This window comes from Callionymus lyra, chromosome 6 (genome assembly GCF_982586985.1).
Source record: "Callionymus lyra chromosome 6, fCalLyr1.hap1.1, whole genome shotgun sequence".
Lineage (NCBI taxonomy): Eukaryota > Metazoa > Chordata > Actinopteri > Syngnathiformes > Callionymidae > Callionymus > Callionymus lyra.
In genome coordinates this window covers 34,650,453-34,662,628 of record NC_141823.1, presented here as the reverse complement: position 1 = coordinate 34,662,628, position 12,176 = coordinate 34,650,453, and the positions used below count along the sequence as shown (strand labels likewise).

Below are 12,176 nucleotides of genomic sequence, written 5' to 3'. Positions count from 1 at the left end.
TACTGGGTCAGTTGTTGATCCTCGAATTGCCATTAGATACTTTTTGATTTGATATTTGTCATAAAGAATGCGTCTCTACAGCGTTTGTAATAGCTTTAATATATTAAGAGAGAAAAAAGAGAAATGTTTCTGCTGATCACATCATAAAGCGCAGGAAATGACCCGTAAGTGGTCCAAATAAAAATACTGGCTGTTTGGCTGTCCTGCAAGAAACATCCTTTTCTGTTTTTGTTGATTTTTATTCTCATCTAATGTCTGGAAATTGTGACCTCTAGCCTCATCAAACAGCACATTCAAATACACATTTAAATCAAAACGTTTAGACATTTATCGGTTTTACATTTTTACTGAAAGCAATGGGTGGTTAGTTAGAATCCCTTATTAGTCCCGCGAGGGGAAATTCAACCATTCACACATACTGATGTGAGTAGGCTGCACACTTGCGCAAAGTTCACCATCAGGTGCAATCAGGATGAAGTGTCTTGCTCAGGGACACAACGACACAAGCTTGTCTGGAGCTGGGATTGAACCTGCAACCTTTTGGACTGCAGGCAACCACTCTACCATCTATGACGCCCCTAGATGCTAGTTAGACATCCACTGTGTTTTCTGGCTTCCAAGCAGAATACAAAAAGGGTTTACAACTCAAGCAGTTGGTGATGTGATCAGAAAGTATATTAAAAAGTGAAAAAAATGAGGCCTAATTTGTTGCAGTGGAAGTAGATAATACTACTGATGTCACAAACAAAGCCCAGGTTTTTTTTAAAAACATTCCTGTAAAGTGAAGTGTTTACTTGACAACTTGAGGACAACTCAATCCACCTCATTTTCAAAAAATTTATAAATACATTTATTTTCAATAAACCCTTCACTTCTACCCTTGAGATCAATTGATGTAAAGGGCAAGACTAATAAATGTTATAAATAAATTATTAAAATATTTGTATTTTTTTTAATTATGATTTTGATAGAAATGTATCACAATTGTTTAGTATAAAATAAACGTTCTTTTTAGGATACATGTGTGGTTGTTGTCTGTTCTCCATCAATTCAATTTTCTTTTTTTCCCAATAATTTATTACCATTACATTTTCTGTAATGATGCCTAATGGCCGGCAGATGTCATTAAAGTTTCTCTCTGGACATGTTATAGTTTGTCATTATGTTAACCTTTATAAGCGTTTCATTCAAATTAAATGTAATCGAATATTGTGTCAGGAAAAAACGGTTAGATAAGGCTACATGTATCTAAACATGTTTTTTTCTGTTTTCTGTTTTTTAATTTGGTTCATACATATATATTTATGTTTTTACTCCGGCAACGTGTGGTTGACCCGTGATTTTCTGGGATGTGAGTGAACGAGGGCAGGTGACTTTATTTTATTTACATTCAGGTTTACTTGCTTAAAGTCTTTGTATAATTGTTGACATCTAAAGGTCACCATGTCAACAATTCTACTAGAGTAGGATTAATAAATTGACTTGGCTTATACCTGTTTAAAATCTAGGTAAAATTGAATCTATTAAATCCATTTTCTTCTAATCATTGCGATTAATAGTTACATAGATTTATTTGATATTCAGATTTGATTAATTTTTGGGGGAATATGTTTCCTTAAATAGCATACATTGCATTAGATTTGTTTTACCAAATATGGATTGACATTGGATCTTTGAGAAAATATTGATTTTTTTTAAAACTGTATTGTCCTATATTTTATTGATAAGCAATTTATTTTCTACAGAAATAGAACTTCTATTTATTATTTCAATAATTTGACAATGCCATTGAATGTTTGATTGGCATCCCTATCTAAGTTGGGTACTCTTGACTTTTTCTCTGAGATCAGAAATACAATGTGTAAAATTGGTTTCAATTTCTCTTGATTTCAAGGCAGCTTACTTACCATTATTTAAATTATTCCATTGATCGGAGACCACCATGTTCTCATGACCAAACTATTTGCGACATTGTTGCGTCTGCTAGAAGAGTCTGTAGAATAAAATATGATGCCACAAAGCAAAATGACTGACAACCCCCACAAACACAAACGCGTCTCTGTGTTGCTCTGAATAAAATCCTCTTGTCCTTTGGAGTGACCGTGGGTGGAGGACAGGCCGTCGGGTAAGTTGCTGGACACATGGTTTGGGAGAGACGCTGATGGTCTGCTGGGCATATGGAAGGCATCTGAATTTTAATGAACTCCATTGTTCCTTATGTGGGAGAATGAAATGCTTGAGGCAGTGTGGCAAGGCAATGGACACTGGACAGTTTCTGTGTGAAAAAGGCTATTTCGGGGTAGAGCTGATGCTGGGAAGGATTTCAGGTTGTGTGTTGTGATTATTTTGCATCTCTTGTTTGAACACATATGCACAAAAGATTTTCTTCCCCGTGAATTGTTATTAATAATAATACATGTTGAGAGAGATAAAGAAAAAAAAAGTTCTATTTTGATGTTGAATGCTATTGACTTATAAATTGTCTATCGTTCTAACATTGGTTTCACTTTGCGGGTTCTTTACTAATTGACTACCACTTTATCAAGAAAATGATTTATTAATGCCGATACAGGCCGAAATAATATTTGTCGACAAACTTTTCAAACATTCGTTTTATTTGATTGAAGGGATGGTAAAAGGTATATACACAGTGGGGAAATTGAACATGTAGTCAGTCACAGGTATCACTCAAACATGAGAGGTGGTTAATAACAAAAGTTCATCTCAATACGTTACCCTTTGTTGGCAATGACAGAGGTCAGGGGCTTTTACACACTGTTGCTGGCATTTTGGCCAATTCCTCCACGCAGATCTCTAGAGCAGGGATGTGTTGGGGCTGTCGCTGGGCAACAAGGACTTTAACTCTCTCCAAAGAGGTTCTATGGGGTTGAAATCTGGAGACTGGCCAGGCCACTCTGGGACCTTGACCTGCTTCTTATGAAGCCATTTCTGCTGATGGAAGAAGGTTTTCACTCAAAATCTCGCGATACATGGCCCCAGTCCGTCTTTCATTCACACAGATCATTGTTGGAGGAGGAGTTTAAAGACACCGAGCTCTCTCTCTATCCTTCTATCCTTCCCCATTATGTTCATCACCTGTGCCGTTTAAACCCCACTTTTCTTCTCCACCTCTCCTGGACCTCCAGTCCCAACCAGACATGTATTTCATTCTGTCAACCCGCCTTCTTTTAGGTTAATATTAAACAGCTGACGTCAGAATTCTCAGAACTTGTCAAAATACCAGCACACCTGTGTGGTCCGCCTACACTTGAAGACTCGTAGAACCAGTTCGGCTCCTCTCTCTGTGAGGTACTTTCATGTCAGACATGGATTTCAACTCTCTCGGGAGGCCACGATAGCTGCACAGGAGTCCATCAATATTAAGAGGTAGGTTTAAGGGGTTAATTTAAGATTATCTGTGACCAGTGACGATGATCATGTAAGACTAGTTTCCTCTAATTGACGTTGGTTGTGGCTCGTTCGAAGTGGAGATTAACATGGGTGAATCCTAGTTTGAGAGAAGGTTGTTAACTTACAATAACACAATTCCCATTCAAGATTATTACTTATTACAATGTAATTGATCACATCAACGTGTTGACTAAAGCACAAACCGATGTTGACACTGTCAATTTTACTTGTTTTACTGTAAAGGTTAGACATGTCTCTAATATTTCTAGACAATATCGATTGGATTCCACAATTACACTGTTTTTTTAAAAGGAAACAAAAAACGAATTATTCCTGTAAAATGTTTTAATATTCTCCACGCAAAACATCACCGCTCTATTATTGGTATATGGTTTTTAAATCCTTTTTTTGTGTCTGTTTTTGCACTCTAATCATTTAAGAAATGTTTTTCTTTTACAATAACTAAACCAAACTGTTTGTGAAATGATCTTGTGTCATATACTGTAGTTATGCCATAGTTCTTTTTTGTCGCCTGACGTATGGGCGCCATGTGTGCCTCAGAGGCTTGATCCCATGTAATATGGCCTGCAGCCTCCGCCTCGTACATCAGAGTCATTTATCTAGTTACCACTGGCGATAAAGGGAATTATATTTACATTGAAATACAGATGTCTTTAGCACCAGTGGATACACAGAACATACAGTGCAGGAAGTAGAAATAGGAGGAAGCTGTTTTACTATCATCACAATAGCTCTTTTTGGAAACATGGAGTCAGTCAAATGACACAAATTGTGTGACTTGAGTTTGGTATTGTCCAAATGAATTCAAGATAAACACATTTTATGATGGGAATTTTTGAATCAGAAAACATTGTATTAGGTTCCTGTGTTTTCAACTGAAGATATTTAACCCTCTTTATGATGTGACGATCACATGTGGAAGAGGGGATCTGACAAAAGTCCTTGCTACCCACAAGACAAAATAAACGGGTCTTAGGTTGTTCAGCTCACAATAAGTGACGTTTCTTAGAATTTCACACTATAGCCAAGACAACAGTCATCCTACTCGTTTGCTCCAGCCTTTGCACGTTTCACCTGTTGCACCATGGTGTCAACTTGTCACTTCAGTCGGACCAACAGTGTCACCATTCTGTTTTTCCGCTGTCACGTCACACTTGATGACGGAGGCAAGTCCTGGCAGTTCAGGTTGTTTACGCAGAGAAACTAAAGAGAGATAAATGCAGACTGACGAAAAGCTGAAACAGAAGAATCAGAGGTACTGGGCCTAAAATATAAAAAATATTTTATTAGAATATAATTATGAGTTTCTACGACCCAGAAGATTTAGCAGTTACCCATCACATTTTATGTTTCTAAAATCTCTAATACTTGGAACATACCTCATAAACAGATCAAGCAACACAGTATCTCTCAAACAGCACAGAGTCCAAATTCAAGTTTCTTTTGTTTAATTCTCATGCAGTTTACTAGAACCGGAGCCAAATAAGGCTGAGCATTCAGACTTAAACGTTCCTTATGTTCGGTGAAAGGTCGAATGAACAAGGCTGTCTATCTTTCCTATTGGTACCTTTGAAGTTGCTCTAGAGCTGGAATGGGCAGAGTATTATACATTAGATAGATAGATTGCTGGGTAGATAGAGAGATACTGTAGATAGATAGATAGCAAAAGCATGTGCATTATGAAGCGCTATACTGGTCTGGAAAGGCGCCTTACAAATAACCTTTACTTACTTACTTACATCAAGCCAAAACAAGGCTAGGAAGAAGAGAAACAATATATTTATATAATGGGGAAACTAAATACATAATATTAAACAAATTAAAGATCAAACTGATGCTTAATTAAGGAAATGACGAGGTGTAAATGTCTTATGGAACTCATTTTTGGGGGGATTTAGTTTCGGTGTTCATACACTAGAAGTCTCGAGACTCAACTCTCGTTTGTTTTCATCTTGTTTATGTTTCCCTCCTTAAAGTCGGATCAGAGAAACTGAGTGAGTGATCGAGATCATGGAGCAGAAGCTTCATGAATAATGGATGGGGTGGGAGGAGACGGTTTCGGGGAGGGTCGTCCTGGTGTGGATCAGTCAGTGAGAAGGATGCAGATAGTTCATCCATCACTGTAGGATGTTTGCGATGCTGCGGACACCAGGTAACGCACATGTTTTTCATTTTCTATCGACATATTCATCATTCAAACAGTTGAGTTCATGCACCTGACGTGAGTTAAACCGACAAGGACTCATTTCTTATCGATAGCAGATCTTTGCGCATGTTAAGGTTTCACAAAGGTCAGACAAAAACTGATAGAAACGGTTGTTTTTAGAAGAATGAGATCATTGTCTACCTCTCATGAACCCCTGGTTTTATTGGCGACTTTTTTGCACTTGTTTCTGTGTGAAAGAATGCAGTTGTTGGTGTCGATGCTTCTTTATGTTGACGTGTGCTTGGAAACATCAGATGGTGTGTGGGGTTCACGGGGGACATCGAAGCTCCCGCTGGGATTATTTACCCTGATGTGTGCAAACATGACGAGACTGTTGCTCGAGGTTGAAATGCAGGTCAGATCCCTTTGAGTCTGTTGCACATGTTGCAGGACCAAATAACAAAGAACGACGACTCTTTTCAACACGGTAGATGTGACATCACACAGTTCCCAGGATTGTTTCGACCCTGAAAAACCACCTTTTCCTTCAACACCCATTACGGTTGTTCAGGTAACCCCAGGAACCCCACTGTGGATTGATAAATAATTTCATCTTGCTATAACAATTTCAAGTTTTAGTTGAATTAAAAACACGACCTGATAATATAACTTATTTGAATGTCCTATTTGCTTTCTGGCTTATGAAACGATCTAGTTAGAAAATATTACTAACTGGCTTTTAGAGATCAAGTGATCAAGATGGCAATTCTCTTTAATCCCCAGGTAAGTAAGTAAGCTTTATTTTTACAGATAAACACAATTAATTTCACTTTTGTTTTGAGCTCCATATATTTATTTCAATATACTGTATGTTTGAGTTGTCGAGGATTTATTTTACTAAATTACAGAAGTCCAAAGTGGACCAATTGTTGCTCCCAGATTTGGATTGTTTGCGTCTGACTTTCCCTTAGCTCATCCACATCAGCCTGCAAGGGACTGTATCTTTCTACCATGGGTTTGTTGTGCTACCCCAAAGTACTCCCCCGAAACCCCCTGCTAGGTCACCAAATGACTAGATAGAAACAACCTAAATAGCATCAACAGATGTAAAAGTGAAATGTAAAATGCTCTTTAATTTATTATTGTATTTATTACAACTATTTTACTACTACTTTTAGAATATTTTGAACAAAAAGACAATGGCAGATGATAGTGTTAAGGAAAAGGCCTCACTTACCTTTCGTAACATGTGAAATTAAAGATGATAAAACTTGTATAAACATTAGCAGTGAAAAATATATTTGCTCATTCTTGTATCATTCTTTTGCTGTTTTTAAGCACTTGTAGATATTTATTAAAAAGGTTTACAAATGGCTCATTAACAGTGATTGTTGTGGTAACACTAATGACTGAAGCTTCTGTTGGCACCTGATTGATAGAACCCCCCATGTCCTGAAAGACCCTGGGATCATCCACCGTGACACTTCAAACAGCATCAAATGGGTCCTGTGGTTAAAGGAGAGTGACACCAGCATCTTGGCGGGACAATTCTAAATCTGTTGTTTAAGCTTCTTTCTGTCTAGTTAACACCCCAGCTCGGGCTCTGAGGTCTGTGGATCAGAATCTACTGATGGTTCCTCGCACACGGTTCAGGACCAGAGGAGAGAAATCCTTCCAGGCTGTTGCTCCTAAGCTTTGGAACGATCTTCCTCTTTCTTTACGCTTGATGGAGTCTACTGACTCCTTCAAGAAACATCTTAAGATGTTTTTATTTGTTCAGGCTTTTCCTTGATTTTCTGGAACTCCTGTTGTGTTATCAGTTTTATCTTGACCTTTAAAGTATATACTTTATTGAGTATTGTTTTGATTGTTTAAGCGCTTTGTGACCCTGGTCTGGAAAAGCACTATACAAATAAAAATGACTTACTTACTTAGTTACTAAAATATTTTCTTGTCCCTCTGTAAAAAATATCTCAATCTTGCGACCAGCTTGATGAAGATGTTCAGCAGATGTGCTTTAAATGTCTTTTGAACGAGAAAACTTGTGGTGTGAGGTCAAAGTTACATGTCAATTGGCCACTGATAGGTTTCCGCTTGATTAAATGTGGCTTGGACATCCCTGGTGCTGACCACATCCCCTGCTCTCTTCCACAGAACCAGGAATGGCTGGGAAGCCTTTCCGGGCCACCTACATCTGGGGCAGCATCATCTCCAACCTTCACACTCATGTGGAGGTGAAACGACGGCGGCACAACCTCAAATCCTACCACGACTGCTTCTTGGGTTCCGAGGCCGTGGACGTCGTTCTCAGCCACATCACACTCAACCGTTTCTTCGGCGATGAGGCCGTCCCACGCTACAAGGCGGTGCGACTCTGCCAGGCTCTCATGGAGTCCAGGGTCTTTGAGGCGGTGGGAGTCAAATGTTTTGCCAAGGAGAAGAAGCGGGTTACGTTTGAAGACAGCAGTTGCAGCCTGTACAGATTCCTGAGTCCAGTGATAGGCTCCTCTTCGCTGACCAACAACAAGTCACAGTCCACTTACACTATAGAACGTGTCTACGATTCACCAAGCACCAGCAGGAATAAGAGCAACCACAGTCCATCAAACGACAGGTAAGAATGTCCTGACACAACGTATTTATGTGTGCTTTCATCATCTGAGCTCATGGTATTAGACCCAGCACGACAAGACATTTCAAATGATTTTAATTGCATAGTTGGCTCTGAATTAATTGCTTAAAGTCCACCAGATGCAAGAGACACACAAAGACAAGTGTTGAAGCTTTGCTATAAAGAGTTTATAAATGTTGACAAGTCTGTATGGATGAATCCTACTTTTGCCAGCATTAGAAAAAACATGAATATGATTAAAAAAATTAAGGACATAGCATTGAAAAAAATATAAAATGTTTGTGATTATACTAAAACACTATATATTAAAATAATGAAATGTCACTTCAACGAAAAGAAAGTTACTCATACCAGTGCAATTTTTGTGATCTCTGTTGACGTGACAGAGCTTCAGATGTTACACAATGGCATCTTCACACTGCTGTTACTTCACTGATGGCCCATTATTGTCTCCAGACAAGAGGTGCTAAGCTGCCCCACTCACTCCATGGTCAGACCAGACACACCTCTGGAGGAAGTGCTTGGAAACCTCAATCTGACTTCCACTGTCACGCCACAAATGAGGAATTTGGGTCTTTCACAGGAAGGTACGTGAGGGAGGAAACAAGTAGTGTTTGGAGAGCTGATGCTGAAAATGTCATGTTTCCCCCAGTTGTTGATGATGTTTGGCACCAGCTGGCAGTGAGTCGTCTGCTGCAGCTGATAGAACTTCCCCTGCTCGAGGAACTGTTGGAGGGAAAAGACGTGACACAGCGATTTCTAAAGGGAGAGAGTGACCCAAACCTGCTGTACACGTCCAGCTACTTAGACAGAGAAGTTCTGAAGGCTTTCAGTGAAGCACAGTGAGTAACCCTTTCCCGACTAATTCAATGAATTCCCTTCTGTTAGTTATCAGACCCCATAAACACTTATAATAACTTTTTAAAACATGTATTCCTTTTCTATTGTGTTTCTGTTTCACCCTCTTTGGGAATAATAAAGTAATATCTTCTCATAAGGTAAAAAGGTTGAAAACAAAAAATCAAACTTGGATAAAGTCATACAAACTGATCATGAATCAGATGAAGAAGCTTGGCAATGTCACTGAAAACTCATTAGCTTATGATGAATTATTGCACTATTGGATTATGAAATATTTATTGTATTTAAAATATGTTGCGACCATGAACAGAAGTCCTCCAGACTTCTAAAGTAGGGTGTAGATAGTGTTCTTTATTAGATTTGTAAACATGATTTCTGTTGTGTTAATATGTTTACATTTGAGTGTGTTTCTTTCATGTATATCTTTATTTAATTGCAAAATCTAATTTATTTTGAAGCAGGAAAGACTATAAGTGTGCTTTTATTGCAATTTGAAATTGTGTTATTCTATTCAACTGCATATTATTTAATTTTGCATAATAAAACAATTATAAGAGATGTAATTACAGTTTGAGCATGTTGCGACAATAATAAAGAAAACCTTGATCGTTTTGGTCACATTTACCGTAACATGAAATGTCCATAGTGTTACATTTCTATCATAACGTAATGAATTTGTGGAGGTCACATGACTTTTCGTACCTCTCAGGACGGACGAGTGGATGTCCGGAGCAGTCGACTGTCTGGAGTTTCTGCCTGATGACCTGGTGGTGGAGGTTAGTCGAGGTCTGGCTGGTTGTGCTGAGGACCTACTGCGCTGTAAGATGCTGCTCTACAGCATCCTGACCCAACACTACGGGAAGGCAGACCACCCACCACTGCTCAGCAACCACGTGTTCGACATCCACTCTGGCATCTCAGACTTGCTCAGTGAGAAGACATTCACTGAAGAACTTATTTTTTCACTCTAGATTCATACTTGTGGGTTTGTTCTGTACAGTAAACGGTAAACAAGAACAAGCTCTGGAGGCGCTGCAGCTCTGCCTCAAACTACAAGACTCTCGCTGCAGAGAAGAGCTTCACCGACTGCTCAGATTCATGTCCGTTGCAGGGAAATCTCAAGAAGTCAAACTGCACGAAGAGGTCAGTCTGAGCTGCTGACATGTTCCTTGTTAATGGGACCATTGACTGTCCAGTTTAGTTCTTAAAATTCATTTTAAACTTGCTTTTTACTTTAGTCCTTTTTTCCATTTGATCAATTTTACGTCATGTAATTAAAGTCTATTCCAGAGGCATGTATTAAAGAGTTTAAACAAAAGGAAACTTAAAAAAAACACATTTTGATTTGTTTCACATTTTGACAAAATATTTAGAAACATGGCGATTCATTTTTGTATCCATAACATGTCAATTTTGCTCAAATAGGCGCATTTATTTTGATGGAATCAGATCCATCTATTCTTATACCATTTCGCCACTAGAGGTCATCAATGAGAAGATTTGGAAAGTAAACGTTTTACTCTCATAAGATACATAAGCTTTAACATGTGAGTCGAATCTTTAAAAGTCTTCTTCCGAATCACAACCAGTTGTTTCAATATGATGCAGCATTTATTTTAACTTACCAAATGAATATATAGCAGGTATTTACTAGTATGACCAGAGTTCCACCATGACCCTGATGTTGCAGTATGATCCAAGCAACCGATTCAAAAGAGAGCTATAATTGTAAAAATAAGTGTGCTAAACATATGTATTTTGAGTGTGGCATTACAGGGAAGTAAGTCTGTGTGTATTTCAGATTGAAAACAGAATGGCAGTGAAGAGGTCCTTTTCTAGTGCCGTTGTCTACAGCAGAAGACTCTCTAAAGGGAAAGTTGACCTGATGGTTCTGTTCATGATGGATAACCACTGTGACCTGTTTAAAGTGAGTTCTTTCTACTTTTCGTCATAAAGCCATGTCCAAATATTCTGTCTTTGTGTTTATAAAATGCATTTCCCATCAGTAGATTATGGAAAAAAGATAAGAGAAATACCATATTTTGTTTTTATAATGAAAATAAAAATAATGCATTGACCAACTTTAGAAGATTTTGATGCCAAAAAATGGAGCCGAAGCTTTTTTTTTAAGAAGATTACTGATGTAGTTTGTTTTCTTTCAGGGAATTATATTGTACAAAATCCTAGTGAGGACAACCTTTAGAATATATGTGATTATAATACTGTAAATTGAAATGTATTGCAATAAATATTCCAGATTCCTGTTTCATTGCACAAGATGGTGAGTGACAGGATCATCAACATAGTGAAAGGACAAGACGCAAATACATTTACTGGTAGGTGCTTTCAAAGGTTTTGTTACTTCAAATCAATGTCAACTCATAGTGAGTTTTTTTTCTCGTCTGTGTCCCTCAGGAGCTTCGTACTGCACAAGACTTAGTGCGAAGAAGTACTCGGAAAATGCACAAAAAACAACCAAAGAAGAGCTTTGGTCGTTACTACGGACAATTCATGAAAACCCCAAACTACCAGGAAAGGAGAAGAAAAGACTTTTAGGACAGTTTTATAAAGGCCATCCAGAAATTTTTGTTCAGTACTTTGGGAATAAATTATCGACGATAAACACTTTGTAACACTGATGTGAAAGTCTAGCAGATAATTGACGACTGGTGTGTATTAGCCAGTTTGTTGCAGAAACTGTGAAATCCTCTTGATGGAGGAAATATTCAATTGAAAGGTACAGAAATCACTTTGTCCAAGTCAAGTGGTTTTAATCAACAAGGACTGCCTCAGAAGCATACATGTGTCTGTTTTTTTGTTTGTGTAGCTTTATTGATCACAGGCCACGTCTGAGAGCCGAACCACAACACTAATGTGACAGTCTGTCAGTGGTGTTTGTTAGACAATTGAAGGCGTTCACAACTGAAGACCATGCTGAGTCATGTCTCAGAAAAATGTTTCTAATCAGGCTCATGTGACCAGAAAACTGCTCCTAGACTGAACCATGACTCCTATGTGTGTTTCATTGCTAGCTATAATTTAAAAAAATAAAAGGAATATTGATTAAATGACCACTTGTTTTAATATAATACAGCATTTATTTAA

At 38.1% G+C, this 12,176-nt stretch overlaps 1 protein-coding gene across 1 annotated transcript; it reads left to right on the top strand.

Annotated features, from left to right (window-relative positions):
* Positions 1-3,281: 3,281 nt before the first annotated feature.
* On the top strand, positions 3,282-12,093 carry depdc7a (DEP domain containing 7, paralog a). The gene is made up of 9 exons (XM_087793574.1): positions 3,282-3,387; positions 7,733-8,192; positions 8,667-8,797; positions 8,863-9,052; positions 9,781-10,001; positions 10,072-10,214; positions 10,873-10,998; positions 11,329-11,407; positions 11,487-12,093. Exons 2-9 carry the CDS (start codon positions 7,741-7,743, stop codon positions 11,702-11,704), a joined length of 1,560 nt encoding a protein of 519 aa, XP_087649700.1. The 5' UTR covers positions 3,282-3,387; positions 7,733-7,740; the 3' UTR covers positions 11,705-12,093.
* The last annotated feature ends 83 nt before the right edge of the window (positions 12,094-12,176 follow it).

Coding starts and splice junctions, on each gene's coding strand:
- depdc7a (XM_087793574.1), top strand. CDS start 7,741: ATGGCTGGGAAGCCTTTCCGGGCCACCTACATCTGGGGCAGCATCATC. Junction 9,053..9,780: donor AAGGCTTTCAGTGAAGCACA/GTGAGTAACCCT, acceptor CGTACCTCTCAG/GACGGACGAGTGGATGTCCG. Junction 11,408..11,486: donor AGACGCAAATACATTTACTG/GTAGGTGCTTTC, acceptor TGTGTCCCTCAG/GAGCTTCGTACTGCACAAGA.